This window comes from Giraffa tippelskirchi, chromosome 7 (genome assembly GCF_054371585.1).
Source record: "Giraffa tippelskirchi isolate mGirTip1 chromosome 7, T2T-mGirTip1v1.2.pri, whole genome shotgun sequence".
Lineage (NCBI taxonomy): Eukaryota > Metazoa > Chordata > Mammalia > Artiodactyla > Giraffidae > Giraffa > Giraffa tippelskirchi.
The window spans coordinates 76,341,090-76,362,371 of NC_137281.1; the positions used below are offsets into that span (position 1 = coordinate 76,341,090).

Genomic DNA, 21,282 nt, shown 5'->3' on the forward strand with positions numbered 1-21,282 from the left:
TTATCTGGGTCATGAAGATCTTTTCTGTACAGTTCTTCTGTGTATTCTTTCCACCTCTTCTTAATATCATATGCTTTTGTTAGTATCACTTCTGTCCTTTATTGTGCCCATCTTTGCATGAAAATTTCCCTTGGTATCTCTAATTTTTTTGAAGAGATCTCTAGTCTTTCCCATTCTATTGTTTTCCTCTATTTCTTTGCATTGTTGACTTAGGATGACTTTCTTATCTCTCCTTGCTATTCTTTGGAACTTTGCATTCGGAAGTGTATACCTTTCCTTTTGTCTTTTGCCTTCCACTTCTCTTCTTTTTCAGCTCTTTGTAAAGGCCTTCTCAGACAACCACTTTGCCTTTTTAATTTCTTTTTCTTGAGGATGGTTTTCGTCATTGCCTGCTGTACAGTGTTACGAACCTCCATCTATAGTTCTTCAGGTACTCGATCAGATCTAATCCCTTGAATCTATTTGCCATTCCCACTCTATAATCCTAAGGGATTTGTTATGTTTAAACTAGTCTTTTGTAAGGCTGTAAATATATTAACTTGGTACAGTGGAAAGCATAGCTTTTGCTTTTGGTGAAACTGTTTTTTATATTATTCTTGGCTTGGCATAGGCATAATTATCTCTTCTGCATTGCGAATAAAAAGGAAAAACCTGTTTTAAGAAAATATTTACATGCAGTGTTGTGTTCCAGTGTGGGGACTGATGTCCTTGATCTTAGGAATCCTGCCTGGCATCTAGTCTTTGTATCTCTGAGTCATGTTGAGACTAATTGAAGAGCTGTTGATAATGAACATGTAAGATTACCACTCATCTTCTCCCACTTTTCTGTGTCTCCCTAGGTACATGGACTGTATCGCACAACAGGTGCTAGTTTTGAGAAGGCCCAACAAGAGTTTGCAACAGGTGTGATGTCCAACAAAACTGTCCAGACCGCAGCCGCAAATGCAGCTTCAACTGCAGCAAGCAGTGCAGCTCAGAATGCGTTCAAGGGTAACCAAATTTAGAGAGTCTTCCGACAATGCACTGTTACCTTTTGATTGTACTTTTTTCTCTAGTTACTGTATTCTATAAATTTTTTTTTTGTTCCAAACACGCAGTACACACAGCACGTATATTTCCTAATCTCTTGTGCATGGGCTAAAACCAGAAAAACTTCCTCGTCTTATTATTTACCTGACAGTTTCTCAATATTTCAGTGCCCGTTGCAGAAAAAATATTACATACAAAATAAATATTCTCCATATTTTTTGGGGGATGAATATTCAGCGAATTATTTCAGTGGTGACACACTGAAATTAACATGGCACTTACTTAAAAAATGCACTTAGTACTTGCTGCAGTCCTTCTTTCAAGAATCTTAGACATAAAAATTACACATTTGAGCAGTAAAGCAATGCTTCATTCCTTTTCCTCATTTATATTGAAAGAAATAGAACATCAGAGACTTAGGGACTTAAATTGGCTTGCTTTTTAGCAGTTTCAGTCACCAGTGAAGAGCCTGTGTGCATTTCAAAGCAGATAATGTATATTTTATCTTTTTATTTTCTTTTTTTAGAGTAGTTGATATTTTGATAATCTCTGATCTTGCATGGATACCATGTTTCTTAAAAGAATTAGTATTTTGGGTTATGCACTGCTTATGGTTGTAGGATTGGGGAGTTGTTTATAGAATCATAGAAATGATTTTCTGTAATAGTTTCTTTTAAATAAAAATGTACTGGGATGTAATAGGATATAATATGCAGTGCATTATCCAAAAAAAATGTAGATAATTTTGGTGGAATAGGATGTAGTGATGATAGTACCTTTTTGTTTTTAATTTTCAGTATTCATGCCATAGTGAAACATTACTGTCTGGAAACTTTGGTATATCCTTGTGGCCACTCGTTTTAATTGAACTGAGATTGTGTTTGGCAGCTCTGTTTTGAGGTGTGCTTGTGTAATCTTAACAGAGGTGTTAAAGTCTAGCCTAACTCCATGTCCTAAAAGAACATAAATAACAGTATTTAAGATAGTTTTCTTTTAGCCTCTCATGTCTAGTTGGCATTAAAAATAAAAAGACCCTGGTACTTCACTATACTTGAATCCCTAATGCACCTCAGTCTTTGAATTTTTGAGACACACTGAACACACTAAAATCTGTAGCAATAGAAAAAATAAAATATTTAACTTGAACCAGGCAAGAAAATACAGATATAGTTGAATGCATTAATTATGAACATAATCATGTTAAAATTGTTACTATGCAGCACAGGACTTCATTCTCATAGTGTACTTGGATTGAAGCTTTGAATCATTTTTAATAACTGATCAAATGCCTCAAAGACACTTGTAAAGTCATGGTACTGTTGTTTTGGAAGTCATTAGCAAACCTCAGACTGCAGAATAATGAGTATGTTTTATTCAATTTGATTTTAAGGAAGGGTAGTCTGTTGGATTATATTATTTGATACTAAAAAGTCAGCTGGGTATAAATGGTTAAATCATTTTTATTCTTCCCCCTAAATTTGGAGTTAAAATGAGTTTCATCCTAGGGGTAGGATGGTAAATTCTCACTATTTATGAAAGAAGCTTTGTGTGATGCTAAATATAACTCAGATTCATCCAGATGGTGTTTACATTTGATTTATTTGGGACTTTGTTGAAGTAATATACTTGGAAGATATTTCTTTTTATTCTGATGAAAATAGGATTCAGAGTATGAATTTAAAGCTGTTTTTATGAATATTTCTGATCAGTGATAATCTCTACCTATTTTCTCAACTAAATAAGCCCATTCAAGTTTTTTAGAGCCTATTATCTTACTGAAAAATGTTTCATCAGTATGCTTTGTTGAGAGTGGATTTTACAAATATTCAAAACATTAACCACAAAATACAACAAAAGCACTATGTCGGTCATTATCTTTCAAGTTCCTTTTGTTTCTCCTTAAACTACAGATGAAAACTTTATCATAGAGACTTTGAAGAATACTGAGATATCAATACTTTTCTTCAAGAATTATGAATGCTTTTCACTGTTCTGTAGAAATCCTCTATTGCTAAGTAGCAAAGAATAATTACAACCAACAGTACCTTTTTTTGTTTGGATGGTGGAACTGTTGTTTTAAATTCCAGTTATGTGGGTTAATACAAGCTTATAAAGAGAAAAATGTTTTTTAAAAACAAATGTGCATTAAAATAATGGCATTGCTTAACAGTTTGATAAGGTAGAGGGGTTTTTAATTCTTATAATCTCTATTCTCTTAACAATAATTATTAGTAAATAGTCACATTTGCACTCAGTAAAAGATTGGCGTTTGTTAGTGTTTTATATTTAATATTAGCATTACCCAGTATCACAATCATGAAATGGTCTTCACATTGTAAGGCGCCACATCAGTTTTCAGTTTGTAGTATTGTTTTGGCTATTTTATTTCAAACGAAAGTTTGAACACTGGAAAATCATTGCTCAGTGGTTCTTAATTTGGAACTTGGATTATTTATCTAAGGATGTTTGTATATTTTGTCAACGAGTAATATTGAACTGCCACTATGGTGATTGCCATGGTTCTATATAAATGCCCTCTGTCTGTCCCTCTAATGTTGCATGTTTTCAGCGGTTTGGAAGTTTTGTATATTTATTGTATTAACACAGAGTGTCATAAAATAAAATGCTGTTTACTGGGTGTTTGTGTAATTTTAAATACTGTATTAGCACTTCAGAGGCAGTAATTATATGGAGGGCTCAATGTATATAGAAAATGTATTTAAAAAATGACATGACAATTTTTCTGTTGCTTTAGACCTTTGTAGGTAGTGGAACATGAGATTCACTAGTTAAATAGTTTGACCACTTTAAGGTCAAACTACACAGACTAGAAGCTAGATTCAGAGCAGCAAGCCTGTTTGTGGCCCAGACCTCTCCTTGCAGGTTTACATGGATGCCTCTGTCCTCGCATTGTATTGATTCCATTGAACTTCTTTTCTGTTTCTTGTCCTTACTACCTGTTGTTGTTTTATGTACTGATGAAAGTACCAATTTGTGTATTGGATTTTTCATTTGATTATCTAAAGAGGATACAAAAAATATAGTCTAAAAAAGTGTTCATGGTGAATCTTATTTGAGAAATTCATGTTAAATTAAAATAGGAACAGCATTTTCAGTTTTCTGGGTGTTACCTAAACGTGACTTTGGATTTTCATTGGATATAGGCCTTTTGTAAATCATGTTGATATAATGTATGGTTTGCATTTTAGAGGGAGTTTATGTTTAATTAAGTTTTCGTTTCGGTGAATCATTTGTAGTACATAATGCTTTTTATAGTTATTACTTTATCTTTTTCTGAAAACACTGGCATTAGCACCTAATTTTGCATTTTTATTGGTAAAAATCTACATTAACTGTTTATATACAGAATCTGTTAAATTTTTTGTGCAGTTTTCCCTTATTAGAATTACTGTGCTGTCACTCACCATTTCACTGTATCTTCTTCCATTTTTTCCTTAAGCTAAATGTTTAAAGGAATTTACTGATTCCTTGTCATTAAGAACTTTAGAGGTGAAATAAAAGCAGTTAATGTAAAAATAATTGAGGATGTCTAAAAATCTGTACTTTGATAGATTTTTCAACTACCATAGTATAAATTTATTTAGAGTGGAATTGTATGTTTTAAAACACTAGAATTGTTTCTAATACTTGTTTATTAAACTAAAAGGTTGTATCTCAGTGGTTAAATATTATGGAAAGTGAAGTATTTCTACTAGAATTGTAGGGTACATTTTATACAACAGCATGCTTTTTGTAAGAATGGGTATTTTTAAACTTTAAGATTTGTCACAGTCTATAGAAAGATAGAAAGGAATCTGTAGAAAATTTCTAAGCCAGCCAGATGTTGCCACTAATCTATCCTAGATAAATACAATAGATATCCTTAATTAGAAGATTCTAGCAAAATAGGGAAAGGCTCCCCTCTAGTGTTCTTACCCTTCTTGTGGGCTTCATTTTTACAGTTTAACTGTGTGCTTTTGATAAGACAGAGCCTTCAACTTAGAGGATTTTCATCAACACTGTTTGTGTTTTCAAATGGCAAGGGACATAGAAGCCAGCATGTAACAGTGCCGTGAGTGTGAAATTTTAAGGTTATCCAAATCTTGGTTTATTTTTCAGCTCATAACTTTCTGAAGTTGGCGTGGCTGATGGTGTAGTTAAAATTCTTCTGCCACTAAAACCCATTTTATCTTTACTGGAGATAGAAAGTCGTTAATCCTCTTCTGCCTTGTAGTTTCATATGTTGACTATTATCTTCTGTACATTTAAACAGTTGAATTTGTAGAACCATAGCATGCACATTTTATTTAACTCTTTGTTTTATAGTACTTAGCTTTAATCCTAGAATTCCTCCAGAACTCTTTAAAAATTTTGTGGGCCAGTAATTCTCAAGATAAATCATGGTCATGAGTAGTTGTTACTGTGACAGTTTATAATATTATTCAGGTGTTTGGGACCAAGGAAAAAAATGCCCCGAATAACTGTTTTTTTTCCTAGTGGTTATAGAAGTTCCTACAACATTATTGTCTCCTACACAAAAACTGAGCCCACTGGGCATACACATCCCTCCAACTAATTTTTTTCTAGTATGAAAGAAATATGTATCTGTTGTAGGACTAATGAAAAATACAGAAAATAAGTGAGAAAATAAAACAATATGTAGTTTTTATCATCTAGAGATACCAGTTAATGTTTATTGTATTTTTTCCATTCTTTTTGTATACATACATATTTTATACAGTTAAGGGATATAAATAATGAGAATTTTTATCCTGTTTTTCCCTCACTTGGTATTATATTATAATGACCTGCTAGTTAAGCTTTTAAAATTAACTTATTTATAAAATTAAAATTACATTTCATATAAATTAAAAAAAATATTTACAGCAAAAGGAGTTACAGTGGCTCATAATTTTATACCCACAAATAGCAACTGTTAAAATTTTGTTCATTTCTTTCCATTAATTTTCTAGGAGACCACTTTTTTCCCTAATATTAAGCAGTAAGATTTCCCTCTACAGCCTTGTAATTGATCTTTTAAGGATGTCTGTCTAGCTCTCACAAACCCCATTTCTTTGGACCCCTGAAGATCACATTGGCACTGGATGTCACCTGGCCATAGTGGACTCATACATGGCTCATTAAATTTTTACTCTGAAAGTAGATTTGTCTAGAATTATACTGTTTCAGAGTTGGGCCATGTGGATAACCATATTCTGCCAAGACTTCAAAAGAGTTACTAGAAAACTGATGTGTGATGAAAATGGAGAATGAAGCAGACATGCAAAACAAGTAGGATGAAGGACATAGTAAAGATCTTAACAGCTTTCCATTTCCTTTGTGAGGCCTGACTGTTCACCCCTATTTTATTAGCTGCATAGTACATTCTCCAAGTAATATTCTTACCCTTTGCTCTCTGAGCTATCTTGAGTCGATTTCCTATGACTTTTTACTAGAGAATTTTAACTTACACAATGGTTTGTGATCTTTCTTCCAATTCTGATATAAATATGTTGAATTTTTCCTACTGATGAATTAGTTCTGTAACAGCGGCTGTATAGATACCTTTATATGCATGTATTACATGTTATTTTTCAAAGTCCTGTTACTCTTTTAGGTTCTGAATTTCAGGTCTTTTTTATTATAAATAACTTACCAAGGAATATATTATTGCTAAATTGGGGACCCACGCTTGTGTTCTTTCCTCAGGACAATATGCTTGATCAAAGCATAAGTATAGATTTTTATGATCTTTGATGTGCATTGCTAAATTGCTGTCTAGAAAATTGTATCAGTTTATGCCTTCATCTGCAGGAGGAGGGCCTCTTTATTTACACTGTGCCATGATTGGATGTTCCTTTTCTAAGAAGGCTTTGCCATCAGTAGGCTTTAACAAATAATCGGAAGGTTTTCTTAGCATTCTGGTTTCCCACAGATGATGGGCTCAGCTGATACTCCTTGTTTATAAATAGGAGTGACCATGTATCTTGTATCTACAGAGGAACCTTCCACTTGCTGAAAGCCCTAAGCTAAAGATGACTAGTACAGGATGGAAAAAATTGCTGGCCTCAGGTAGCCAATCCATTGAGCCTCTCTAGGTAAAAACTAGATTGGGTTTAACAACAGGTTACGTTATTCTTCACAATTTTTAGGACAACTCTTCATTTGTAAGATCAACTCTAAATGATATTAATCTGGACAGAAGATTCTTTTAACTTTTTTCTAAAAATAACATACTATTGGGGACTTTCTATATATCAGAGACTATACTAAATGCTTCACATAAGTCAGTTACTTAACCCTCACACCAAGCCTGTGCTGGAGTTTCTGTTATTGGGCCCTTTTTTCTAGAGGAATAGGAAATGCTCCCAGGCACTCGGTGAGTGGTGGCGGTGGGCAGGGGCGAGGCAGCCGGGCGCAGGTCCCCTGCCTCTTGCCAGGTGTGGGGCTGCTTCCACCGCCCGGTGCCACCCCTCTCCAGTTCTCTCTTTTCCATCTTCCACATTTCCAGTAATTCATATCCATCCTTTAGGGACAGTGGACGCTAGAAAACAATTCAGTAATCAAGAAAAAAAGTACAGCGTGTATTTTTGAAAATCTCCAGACCCAGGCCTACCTCCACATGTGGGTAAGTACCTGCTGCCTGCTCTTCACAGCAGTGCTGACTCCCTCAATGGTCTTTGGCATTTGTGTGTCTGTGTGTGTGTTTGGAGAAACTTAAGTTGAAAACAAATCCTTATTTAATTGTCATATTAGTGAAGTGAAGTCGCTTCAGTCGTGTCCGACTCTGTGCGACCCCATGGACTGTAGCCTACCAGGCTCCTCCGTCCATGGGATTCTCCAGGCAAGAATACTGGAGTGGGTTGCCATTTCCTTCTCCAGGAGATCTTCCCAACCCAGGGATCGAACCTGGGTCTCCCGCATGGCAGAGAGACGCTTTACCATCTGAGCCACCAGGGAAGCTCATTGTCATATTAGCTATGAAGAAAATAGGCCCCTTATGTAATCAAAATGGCTGCTTATTCTGGATGAGAGATTATTTATAATTTTTTTTATGGAAGTATAGTTGAAAAGTACAGTTTTGTGTTTATTTCTGCTGTGCAGCAAAGTGACTCAGTTACACACATATATACATTTAAAAAAAATAACTCTTTTTCCATATGGTTTATCCCAGGATATTGAATATAGTTCCCTGTGCTATATACAGTAGGACCTTGTTGTTCAGAGATTGTTTATAATAAAACTATCTTTTTATCACTGTCATATACTTGATGAATTTTTAATGCTGTTCTCAGGATTGAGCAAAGTGAGATATATGTTGTCATTTTGGAAAGTATGAAAAATTACCAGGTTTTTCCCTGAAAGGGAGCAGTGTTTTCATCAGTTGTCATCTTATGGTGTGGCTTTTTTGGAGTTAAATTTGGAAGTTATTCTAAGAGTTTAGTATGCAGAGATGTGGTGTCTCCTTGGGGTTTGTATTTGTTTTCTTACCCTGTTATGGGTAGAAAGAAACTACAGCTGTTTGAGAATGTAGTCTTTGGTGTCAAACCTGTATTTGAACTTTGGCTTTGCCACTTACCAGCTTTTTCATGTGGGATAAATTACTTAACCTCAGTTAAGTTACTTGGGTGACAGTTAATATATCTAGAAAATGAGGATATTAGTTTCTACTCATAGGGTTTTGATGAATAAATGTATTAAAAAGAAGTACTTAGCACAGTACCTGCCCATGAAACATGTATAAAGGTTAAAAATTCTTACTGCTATCCATGTTGAAGACTCCCAAGTCTCTGTCACCCAGCTGGTCTTCTCTCCACAATGTATTTCTAGCTGCACATGGGACTTCACACTGGCAGCCTAGGCTGAACCTTCATGTCTTCACTGTCTCTGTCCCTACTGGATTCCTGATCTATGTGAAGGCACTGCGTTCTGCCCAGTGCCCAAACCATCTTAGACTCTTTCCCCTACTCCCCAAACTGCTTCTAATCAATCCTCAAGCTGCCCCTTCTTTCTCCCTAACGTCTCTTCATCTCATTGTCTTCACTATCTCCTGCCTTCATTCGGGCTTCCTTCTCTTAAGGATAAAGTTTAGTGGTTTCTCCCAAACATATGCCCTTGGTGGACTGCTTGTATAGATACTAGATTTTTCAGGATATTTGACTATAAAAAGTCAAAGAGCTACTAAGAGCTACAAGTTATTTGATTGATTTTTCTTTTCTATGTAGTTTTACTACTTCCTCTTATTTATTTATGCTTTTATTTACATCCTGTGTATCTAAGGGAAGTGAGCAGTTCATGTCTTAAAGACTTATCTTGGAGAACTCTCCAGGGTGAGGAGGAAGCTGCAATGAAGATAGCATGGCCACAACTGTGTGACTAAGCAACTGGTGGGGTCCTGAAATGAAGGCAGTTACTGGCTGCTTTGGAGAGGAGGCTAGAAATCTGCTTTCAGGTCCTTACCCTTTAGTATTTGGGAGTTAAAAAGTACTGAATTATTGGGAACTACTGAAATAACTCCCTTAAAGGAAATGTCCAGGATAGTCAAGACTGTTATTATGTTAAGCAGAGATTTCTAAGGAGAGCTAGGAGTGAGTGGAATGCAGTGTGTCCTGGAAGATCAAGCCATGGAAGATCAAGCTGGTAGCAAAATTGCTAAGTAAAAACTCAGTGTGAAATGCGAAGCACAGGTGTGGGTTGCCCAGCCTGTGCTGAAATTTAAAGTCAGGGTCCTTCTCTTGTGGATTAACTTTTGAGAAAGATGTAGTAACAGCTGAGAAAGCAACTGAAAATGTCCAATTTCACTTGGATTATTTAGATTGTAATTTGTTTGGAAAAAACTTGCCTTTATTGATTTGGGTACTTTTGTCTTTAATGTTGATTCCTATTAGAAATCTGGCACTTGTAAGGAATGTTAAAATGTCTCGAATGCCTAGATGCCAAAGCATACAGTAGTTTCAGCTGTCACAGGCCCTAGATCAAGCAAATAAAGCTATTTTTATATGTTCTAAGTTCTTCACATGATATGGAGAGTTGAATAAGAGTTTATGAAAAGGGTAGTTCGTGTCTTGAGTTTGTAAAGTGGAGTTCTGTTTCTAGATGAAGCTTTCTATGGGCAGGATTACCTTCAGGAAATGTGGATGTGTATTGCTCCGTGATTGGCTTTTAATTGTGGTATTCTTGTTGGAAGAGGACAACGTGCCCTTCAGTTGACTTTTCCCTTGTTGTACACATTTCTTTACGTTATATTCATAATACTTTGAAGTATTTCCATATTTCTTCAAAATTTAGATATCTGTATAGCATATGAGGGGGTTTTTATTTTTTTTCCTATTTATAATTACGTCAGTGCTTCTCAGGGGAAGAAATATATACTTCAAGTTAAAGCTAACCTCAGGTAGGTGTATATATGTTATTAGTGAATGGCAGAGTTAAAATACTTGAATATCTTATCACCAGTATTACATATGTTAATGTTTAAAATTTGGTAGCTATTTTCTTGATCAGATTATACACATCATATTGAAACAATATAATGAGACTTGAAAGAATCAGAATAAGTTTGCAAAATCTGGTTTAATTCGTATCTGGGGAGGGAAGGGAGCATGTGGTGAAAATACATATGCACAGGAACCTAATCAATGCTAGACAAATAATGTATTAGTTTACAATAGGATGACCAGAAATCCGAAGGCTCTGATTGAGTCCATCAGCGATAATACAGTTTTACATTTGGCTCAAGTGGCTGCTGAGTAATATCAAGTGGTGCCAAGTTCCTCCAGAGCACCTCGTGACCCCCCCAACCTTGGAAGGCGTTTCACCACAGTCTCAGAAGAAATCCCAGTCGTGCCTTTCTTGTGCTGCCCCGGTACAAATGCAGGCCTGGGATTTCCAGGGGCCATATGTTATTGCACAGAGAGGTCTGTTCTAAGCAGACCCTTATGGCTAAGAAGGTGTGAGATTAGCCCTTAAATAGTGGTCTAGCATTAACATGGTCTATCAAAGCAGGTTAAGAAATAGCTCCTTAGTGATTATGTACCAGCTACTAGTTATCACGCTAACAGAACAGGCAACATGGCAGCTTCACATTTCACATGAAAGACTAGCATTAACTGGGCCTGGCTTGCTGGCTTAACTTTTCACATAAATCTAGTGATTATTTTAATTTAGACCCAGGGAAAGATGATTTCATACCAGTCTTTTCTTCACATAGGTCTGTGTAGCATTAGAATTGTTCTGGGTTAATGACTAGGCCATGAAGGCAAAATGTTTTAACTCTCCTTTGCCAAAACAGAAACAATCTCTGTTCTGACTCCTGTCCAGTTCCCAAAAAAACAGAACATACATACACCTTTGTTATTGCACATCTCTCACACAGACTCGTGTATGTATAATATATATATATATTTTAAATATTGCTACACACATTAAAAAAAAAAGGACTATGGCACTTTACAGAATACATGTTTAACAAAGATCATTACACCACAGATGTTTGATAAGTATACAAAAACCCTTACACAATTCATGTAAATTGTTGAACTAGCACACAGGTTTAAAGAATCCACAGAATCCAAAGCAAACATTTCTGCCTTCTTGGAGTTCATTGAGAAGCCCAGCCCCATCACAAAACTTGAAGCACAAATGCAGGCAAAAAATAAATAAGACTTTTTCTGGTAGTAGTGATGGTCCAGGTATATTCGATTTTTAGACTGAGGCAATTATGTGATTGATAGAAATTTATTAGAAAAATAGATGTAGGTCAACAATTGTCTAATTGTTTTCAATCTGTTTCTTTCTAACACATTCCTCCCATTCAGTGGTTTTTAAACAGCCATGCAGTTTTCATCTTGGCTAGCATGATTTTGATATTCCATTTATCCCAACTGAAGCCTGGCTAAATGGACTTGCAGGTTCAAAAGGCCCACATTTACCTTTTTACTCTCTCTGCTAGAGAGATTTCATCTGTTCTCTGCCTGACAAATCAGTGTTTTAAGTAGTTTTTAGTGGTTTGGGAGTTTGTGTGTCTGTGCATGTACTTTTTTTGGTCTTCTGTGACATTCAGACCAATGAAGTAAACACTGTCAAGTGACTTTCTTCTGGCCAAGAGAGGGCACATTTTCACTTATGACTTGTTATCTGAGTGATCTAGGGATATATCTCCACCCTGCCTTAGTGGAAAATCAGTCAGGCAGTAAAGATGATGGACACGCTCAGAGGATCTCTAGGCATATGACTTGTCTGGGAGGAGAGTGAGAGTGTAAAATCAGCGTTATAACATAGGTTCTCTATGTTGTATAGAAGGAAAAGTGAATCTTGTGATAAATTTAAGAAAAAAATGTGTATTTTTTAATCAAGATTATTTGCCTGGTGGAGGGAACTTTATTTTTGAATTGCGTTTTTTTTTTTTTTTTAATGAAAATAATTTCCTAGCGTTAAAAAGGGATAAGTACGACAGCATCAGGACTTTGTGCATCCCTGTCCAGCAGGGACAGGAGCCCTGTTTGGTGGCCGCCATCACTTGTTTCTGTGTGATGTCAGACACAGGTCTTGTTTCCCGAGTCCGGATGGCAGGCAGCCGTGAGCACACATATTTACCCCTTTGCTTTTCAAAAAAGAGTCACAGATGTATCTTTTGCTTATTCTCAGTTTTGGTCTAAGAATGGTGGACTCATTAAAGGCTGGTTCCCCACCAATACCTCTCCTGCCCTTTAGGTCATAATCTGTGAGAGAAAATGGTTTCTGCCACAGGCTGACAGCCAGACTGGAATAAAACTTTAATTCTCCATCCCATCTATGTATTAATATAAAGCAGTTATTTATTCTGCAGCAAGGCATGGTTTTCAGGCTCACACAGCTTTAAGATGATTCACTCAGGGCAGGGTTGTAAGATCTGAATTAGGATTCTTCTATGCCTGGTGGCACTTAGCACACAATACCTCGCCCAAACAAGGTTCATTAGTTATTTGTTAAATTTTCAAAACAAAGCAAGCCCTCAAGCAAGCAGATTCATAAGCCTAAAGAGACCCATACTTTTAATCCTTTCAGAAATTTCGTGGATCCATCCCATTTGCTTAACTTGCAAGGAAGTGTTTCTGTAACATCCTACAATTCTGAAGTTCAGGGTAATACCAGACTAGGTTCCTTTTGGTCCCTTTGATCATTCCAGGGTAAGGTTGAAGTGACGGCTAATACCATTTTCCTGAATCAGTTATATTGGTGATTTATAGAAACTAGATTAAAAGCCCCTGGATCCTTTTTAATAGTGGTGTTTCATTCTTTCTGTAAACAGTTGTAGGCAGGTGCTAGGAGCTTGGTCGAGCTCTCATTTTTGCATGAACCTTCTACTCTATGCTTTCCTGAGAATGAACCCTTTGCTGTAAACTCACCGGTTAGAGCAATTTAATGTTATTTGAGTCTGTGTCCAGGACCAACACCAGTAACTAGAGAAACATTAACTCCTGTGACCAGCTCCTTGTCATCCTGCTGCTGCTGGCGGCGGGAACATAGCTGAGTGCTGCCTGGTTACCGCACAGCGGGAAAAGGTCTCCCCACAAGGGCTGAGATTCTGGCACGCTCTCTGAGTGAGCCACAGCAGCCTGGAGACCTGTGTCCCTGGAAGGAGGAAACCATGAGGTTTCCTCCAGCAGTCAAAGCGCAGTCCTAGCCCTCGGGGAACAACACATGATTTCTGGTGGCAGAGGAGACTGGGCCAGTACTGGTGCTACGACTGGGAAGTGGAGGAGTGACTCTGTCTCTACTAAGAGGATTCTGTCTGTGCTTTTATTCTCATGGTGGGACAGGTCCTTATCCTTTCTCTCCTCAAATTTCTAGACTCTCAGAGTGACAGTTCAGTGGGCCCACCTGACTCTGGAGTTCAGCCTAGAGTAAGTCCCACAGTAGAATTCCACACTGTTCCTCTGACTGCTCAGGTCAGCTAAGCAAGAGGCAGTGTCTTGGTGTGCCCTGTAGCGCATGTCATGTCCCCGGTAAATGTACGGTCTTCACTGTGGACCCCAAAGGAGACAGTGTGAAAGAACGAGAGGAAACAAAGGACCCCCCCCACCCCACCCCGCCCCACCTCACTCTGAAGCAGAGCTGCCCGCAGGCACGCAGCCTGTGCAGAAACACACGTCTAAAACCGCCTGCAGATCCGGCCTGTGGTCTCCTGTTACCAGAGAACCTGGTGCTTTCATGGTTCAGAGCATCATCCTTCATTGAGCCTTGGGGGGAAGATGGGGTCCGACAGAACGAAACTCCACGTCAGGGCTTGTGTGCCGTTTTCTCGTTCCTTCTCTTACGATTTGCACCGTGGCACTCATGTGCAGTGCTCGGCGTGGCTGGATGCCGCCTGCCGTTGGTCCTGGGAGGCTGTGGAATGTGGCTTCGGTAGGTAAAGGCTAGTTCTTCACTTGACCCAAATGACGGAACCAGAAGTGAAGTGTTTCACAAGGTTACGGCGAGCAAGAAAACGGCGTTGATGTCTCTTCCAAACTAAAGGAGGCAGATGAGGTTTTTCCCCTCTTCGATTTCTTCCTGTACTTTGTCACTGGAGGTGGCGATCTCCGCTTGGGCGGAGAAGACAGCACAGATGAAGGTGAGCACCGTGCCCCCGATGGCGGTATAGAAGGCCCAGCCCAGCGAGCAGTCTCCGGGTTTGTAGGCCGACGCGTAGTGTCCGCAGTAGCTTATGGCCTTCTGACAGCCCCAGCCAGCGGGGTAGAGTATCAAACCCAGGATGAGGAAGAGGCCTGCAGGGCAGAAGACAGAACAGATGAAAACTCCGTGGCGAGTGAGTACCATCTGTGTGATGGTTATCTGATGTGCCTGCTCTGGGCTGTGGGATCCGGGCTGCTTCCAGGACCAGACTCAGCGAGTGTCAGTACTATTCTGTGCAACTAACTGGGCCTGATCAAGATAGTCACTTTATTAGGAATACTTTTAGCCTCAGGGCTTCCCTGGTGGCTCAGCAGGTAAAGAATCCACCTGCAAGGAGAGAGACCTGGGTTCAATCCTTGGGTTGGGAAGACCCCCTGGAGAAGGGAACGGCTACCCACTCCAGTATTCTGGCCTGGAGAATTCCATGGACTTGTAGTCCATGGGGTCGCAAAGAGTCGGACACGACTGAGTGACTTTCACTTTAGCCTCGTATGTACATGTCAGAATGTGAACCCACTAGTAATTTCTAGGAAAGCAGGTGACTCTGTTACTACTTCCTCCCATAGGGCTCTTCTTGCGGTAAGGCAGAGGTTGGCAAACTAAGGTCAAGTGGGGCCTTGTTTTTATAGGTAAAGTTTTCCTGGCACACAGCTATGCCTGTTCATTTATGGACTGCCCATGGCAGTGTAGGAACAGCACAGTGAGGGAGGTGGTACAGGCCTTGTGGCCTGCAAAAATCTAAAATATTTACTATCTGGCTTTTGGCAGAAGAAGTTTGCTAATCCCTGCTCTAAGAGAATTCACAGAGAACAAGAGTTAAATGCAAGAGACCAGGTCTTAACTTGGTTGTCATGCTTTAAAGATAAGCCCGTGAGGGGTCAGTTTGCTGGCATTCACCAGCAACCAACCTCATACCTAGGACAGTGATTTCTATATTTACATAGACATTCTGAAACCACATGCAAACTTCATAAGAATTTTTTGTCTGATTGCTTTTAAGTAAGTGCGGCTTTGAGTAAACACTAAGAAGCTCTGTTTCCATTCTGCTGATCCCACCACACTGACACACTAAAGGTCCACTATTTTTCTATGCCTGCAGCTTTACTGCTCACTGTGTAAGCAAGAGTTACCTTCCCTGCCAGCCCAGCACAGCGGGGGGGAAGGGCGCCTTGCCTGCTTCCCCCTCACACAGCAGAAGCTGCTTATAAGGAATTTCAGATCCCAAGATGACAAAGAAAACTGAGGAACCCCAAATCTTACCCAACAAAACTTTCTTGGTAGAAAGGATGCTGCAAGAAGATGATGTCTTTATTCTGTTGGGTTGGCCAAAAAGCTCATTCGTGTTTTCCCATTCGATGATATGAAGACCCAAACGAACTTTTTGGCCAGTGCTATATGCAGCAAGAAAAGACAGTTTTCTTTCAAAAATGCTATCTATATAACCAAGATTATTAATTCATAGACAAAAAGACCTATGTTTTAGATACACTGGAATAGAAATTCTATCCTCCTAATTTAAGCTTGACTTTTAATTCTCTTTCCCTACCTTTACTGACCTGGAGAAGGAAACGGCAACTCATTTCAGTATTCTTGCCTGGAGAATCCCATGGACAGAGAAGCCTGGTGGGCTACAGTCCATTGGGTCGCAAAAGAGTCGGATGCGACTGAGCAACTAACTTAATAAGCAGGAAAAGCCAGGCTACAAAATAGTACCCTTGAAAGAAGAAATGACTCTCCATCTGAACAGATGTAACTCAGCTGGGGGGGATCTAGGATGACTGAGCTAATTCTTTTGTATCTCTAAGGCCTATGATAAATCCTGATTAATCCCCATCTTGTTCCCTAGGAAACCTCACCCCAGGCACATGGAACCTGGGAAGTCTCCTCCCTCAGGTCCTGAGTTACTGCCTTGGGAACCGAGTCCCCCTCACTGGGACCTGTATTAGGATGCAGAGGCATGGAGCCGAGGGGCAAGGGAGCATTACCTGCTGTTTCTTTTAAAAGGCCACAGTGTGTATTTGAATTGTGGCTCCAGTTATTAATCACACACATCGTTTGTATTATGTGGCTTAAGTCCAGTTAGTAAAGGAATGCATGTTAACATGATAGGGCTAGGGTGAGAAGATTTGCCATCACCTAGCAGCTCTGCTACCTGTGCTGGGCTCTGGCTTGTTCAGTCGCTCAGTTGTGTCTGACTCTTTGTAGGATGCACAAAGTCATGTGGCTATCTCAGATCCTTCTGGGAAGTTTTAAAATAAATAATTCTTCTAATATCATCAGACCCCCTTTTTTTTTTTTCAGCACAGTCAGGAACATTTACCCCTGTACCTCTCCTGAGCTGTTCCCTTACTGGCAGCTCGGGTGAGGTTTCTCAAGTGCTTCAGGCCTGCGTAAAATCCTGTGGCTGCTATTGGCCAATTGATCTGTGAACAGCAGGGAGATTTATCATAAAAGGGTGTCATGCTTAAGAGTCTTTGGAAAGCCCCAGCTTGATTATAAGCCCACAGGGCCGTCCCCACCTGGGCAGCCAGGCTGCAAGGCTTCTGTGCCTTGCACACGACAGAGCCGAACCGAGCATGATCAGTGCCGTGAACACACAAGACTGAGTGCAAGAGAAAACCGCCGGCCTTCAGGTGAGCGAGAGGAGATATTTGTCATCCCTCTAGGTATGTAGAAGAGACTCTTCTACCAAAGGAATTCCAGAAAGCTTTGTGATTCAGGTGGCCACACAGGGTCCTCACTTCCCAAGGTCCTGATTCCCCACTACTCCTGGGGCACCAGTCTCCAGGCACTAACAAGTGTCCCCTAGTCACAGCCATCATCCCAGCAGGTTTTTTGCCTCCGAGTAAAATTCTCCAGAAGCCCATAAAGGCTTCCCAGCTCTGAGTAAACTCCACAGCCCTAAGTCCTCCGTGTCTGGCTCTCTGTTGCTCACCTCCCTCGCCCCTGCTGCCTGCTCCAGCCTTTGCTCATGTCATGCTCCTCTCAGATGACGCCTCCTTGTCTTCCGGTCCCATCTACTTAGTTTCAACCACCTACCTCCCCCTGACTTGCTATCCCCATTCCCTGCTGTGGTATTTTTCCTTAGCATTTCTTAGTAACAATCTATTACCTTGAGTCATATGAAACTGTTTTTGTCCTTTTTTTTTTTAACCTACAAAAATGGTGGTTTCATGTGGCTCAACCTGATATTTCACTTATTTTGACTGTTAATCCATCTCCATTCTAAACTAAGCTCCACAAGGGCAGGGATTTTTTGTATTTACTACTAGAAAGCCAGTGTTTAGAACAGTGCCTGACACAGAGTAGACTCTTAATAAAACGTTCCTAATGTCAGGGCAGCTTGTTCTGCAACACAGTTTTTCTGAACCACAGCGCCCTGGAGGAGAAAGAGTAACGTAACTCTGGCAGATGCCAGTCAACAAGAATGAACCACCCCAGCAGGAAAAGAGATGCAAACTCTTCGTTGGCTTCCTCTGTCACACTGCCGGTCCGAGGCCTGTGAACCCCAGGACCTAGAAGCAGACATGTGCCTCAGAGTCCAAATAGGCTTGATGACACCAGCTATGGAGACAGAAAGGGCACATCAGACCACAGGCAAGAGAACACAGTAAGACATACACCAGGTCTGCTGCAAATGTGGCATGGCTCTCCTCATCCTCGGTTTGGAGGGCCCCAGGGACTACCAGCCGAGGTGTGCTCTGGACTGAGTTTCATGTAAGAGCCACACTAGAAGCTGGTCTGCTCCGCCTTGGAAGTATTAAAAAATAGCAGCTCCTGCAGTGAGGCCAGCCTGTCTCTGGGGCCTTTCCATCTCCTTGCTTTTTACTGCATCACACCTTCAGGTGTGTGCGTGTGTTTGGATGGTGACAGAGAAAACGGGACTAGGCCAATGGGCATCTGCTTTTCTTCTGACTGGACTCTCTTCCTGGGGTCTGGCTGAGCTACAGCAGGCCCAGCTGGGAGGAGGAGGAAAGGCATAGAGGATGATGCTGGACAACTACTCAAGACAACAGCCGCGGCTACAGGAAACCTAGCAGTTCAGAGAGCTGGTAACCCCTGCAGCAGCTCCACTCGGTAGGATGGTACCCAAGTAGGTACAATTCTCCTCGGCTTTAAGCGAGACCCTCCCCCTTGCAGCCCGTCTTTTCTCTAACAGCCTCTCAGTTCCTTGTACCAAGAAGACTAGAAGGTGCCAGCATATGCTCACCGTGGGCTCAATGGGGGGTGATTCAGCCTTATGTGGGGAAGAAAGACATTAACTAAAGTGATGGTCAGTCACTTAGATGACCTTACAGATGCTACCCCAGCCCAGGTTAGAGACAGCCCTGCCAGTTTACTGAAGCCCACCATAAGATGCTGGCTGTCATGGGTACCAGCAGTCACAATGCAACATCCACCGTGTCCCTGTGCCATTTTAGTAATAGTTTCCCTGACCTGGAAGGAGCTTTCAGACTCAACCTGGATACCCAGAAGTTCTAGCCTGCTACAGAGAAATTTTTAGAGTCTTTGGGCAACATACATACATACATGGATCTGGTTTAACTCAAATAATTAGACTTCATGAGCTCTAAAGGAGAGGGCAGGAGCTGGGTCTCCTAGCTGAGTTTCCAGTGCCTAAAACAAAGAAGGTGCTAAATGAGAAAATGAATGAAACACGCTGGGAAAAGTAAAGCCATAGTCTTCCTGATCAACAGTCAGCACTGACTATGATTAGACCAGCCACAAAATTATATATCTTAGGGAATTTTCTTGCTGCTACCCTGAAATCAAATAATATGTTATCAAATATAAGTTTTAATCAAATCCCTTAGGTGGGGGGAAAACCTCCATAATCCTGCCAAGCCCCCAATTTTGGAAAGACCAGGAGCTGCTGAATACAATAAAATAATGTTTTACTTGGTCTGAAGAGGACCACCTCCAGCTTTAAGAGTAGGGGATGCTGTTGGGACGGGGGAACCGAGTCTAAGCTGCCGCTCATAGACCGTGAGGGAAGCGTGGGGAAGGCTGTGCGGTGACCTCACAGTCTCCCTGCTGTGTCAGCGCCACCCCCTCCTGCGGGTCTGTCACGGGACCACCACCCCCTTTCACTACCTGCTGGCCGAGGGAACGGACTCCAGGCGTCCTGCCTTTTGTGGGTCACCCACTGCATGTCCAGAAGGAGAGCTAGCACTAACGCACTTGTTATTGTACAGAATAGCAAGTGCGTCTTTGGCCATCATATTCCTGTTTCCTCCTCAGACATGCTTCCAGACTAAATAGCAAAGACTGACGAGACCTCAGTTTGCAAAGAAAAATTGCTAAGGACAGGAAGGAAAGACGGCCCTCTGTTACTGCTACCAGCAGTCTGTGGAGAAGCCCCCAGTAAAGGATGCCCACTCAGCCACCACTAGGTTGTAACATGCTCATCCTAAAGCTCTGAGATATCCTAGTGTCTCTGGAGAGCTCACAGCAGACAGGGACTAGCAGACATAGCATCATTCAATAGATGTGGGCTCCACCTAGGTCATCCTGGGGAGTGCCCACTCCCCAAACAGGGGGTGTCTGACCCCTTGGGCACTCATCCACCTGGAAATACCCTCCACCCCTATCCCGGCTCACATGTTACCTGTGTGACATTTGTCACCACTTCCTGCCAGAATCTTATTCTCTGTGTTCCCACTGCCCCGTGTACACCCCTCTTCAGCTCTTCATTGTGTTACTTTTGTGTATTCAACTCAATTTACCGAGCTGCCTAGTAAGTAGCAGACTTTATTCTCAGCCCTGGGACAGAGCAATGCCCTAGCAGGACTCTGAGCCCCTTGAGGGCAGAAAGGCTGGATCCTTCTGCATTTCTGCCACAATTTTATCTCCGCATTTACCATAAACCTCTGATGGGTATGTCACAGTTAACCTTGGGTAACAGAGGTCAAGAGTTCAACTTACTTCTGGCTTTCAAACAGCCACTGACTCATTTAAGAACCTAGCAGGAAACCATCTAACTATCAAACATTCATTTCCCATTCAACACAGCTCAAAAAAAAAAAAAAAACTCCATCTGGTGATGTTTATCCCTACCAGGTCTACCCTGTGACTCAAACTGAATGCCAGTCTGTTGAGCGAGCTTCTCTCACTGGGCACATTGCCAGGAGGCAGCCCCTGCCCCTTCACCTTGTGCCCAGGCGGGCATCTCTGTAACAAGCAAGACGAATCAGACAGGAGAATGACTGGCTCCCAGCATCCCAGCCCCATCCTGAGACATAGCTCAGAGAGCGTCCAGGCTTACTGGGGGTGACAGCTTCAGTCCACAAGTTCTGACAACATTGGATTAAAGGAAAACCAGGGTGGGAAGCCATCCTGACCTTCCCTTTGTGGTATCCTCTCCCGTTCCTCCTCACCTTTCCCATCTCTGAACACCGGAGGGCCCAAGGCCCAGTCTTCTGTCCTCTACATTCTCCTTGTTGATCACACTTGATCCCACAGCTTTAGGTACTGCCTCTAGGTGGACATCTCCTGAATCCTCATCTTAATTTTAGCTCCAGAGTTGCATATCCAACTGCCCACTTGATCTCCACTTGGATGTCTAACAAGGTACTTGAAAACTATGTCCAAACCTAA

General features: G+C 40.9%; 2 protein-coding genes across 16 annotated transcripts in view; one reads left to right on the forward strand and one right to left on the reverse strand.

Moving 5' to 3' along the window:
• Window positions 1-21,282, forward strand: part of SCAMP1 (secretory carrier membrane protein 1) — a 150,007-nt gene that overhangs the window by 121,247 nt on the left and 7,478 nt on the right. For 4 of the 12 annotated variants that reach the window (XM_081505982.1, XM_081505971.1, XM_081505973.1 and 1 more), the window contains 2 exons: window positions 840-990; window positions 7,562-7,657. In XM_081505982.1, coding sequence (XP_081362108.1) covers window positions 840-990; window positions 7,562-7,623 — 213 coding nt within the window. In that variant the 3' untranslated portion in view covers window positions 7,624-7,657. Of the gene's footprint in view, window positions 1-839; window positions 3,668-7,540; window positions 7,658-16,531; window positions 16,967-21,282 lie in introns of those variants that run through there. The other 8 variants (XM_081505975.1, XM_081505977.1, XM_081505980.1 and 5 more) reach the window with 4 other exon arrangements.
• LHFPL2 (LHFPL tetraspan subfamily member 2) overlaps window positions 13,035-21,282 on the reverse strand; it is a 279,198-nt gene continuing 270,950 nt past the window's right edge. For all 4 annotated transcript variants that reach the window (XM_081505985.1, XM_081505988.1, XM_081505986.1 and 1 more), the window contains one exon: window positions 13,035-14,777. In XM_081505985.1, the coding sequence (XP_081362111.1) occupies window positions 14,521-14,777 (257 nt within the window). In that variant the 3' untranslated portion in view covers window positions 13,035-14,520. The remainder of the gene's footprint in view (window positions 14,778-21,282) is intronic.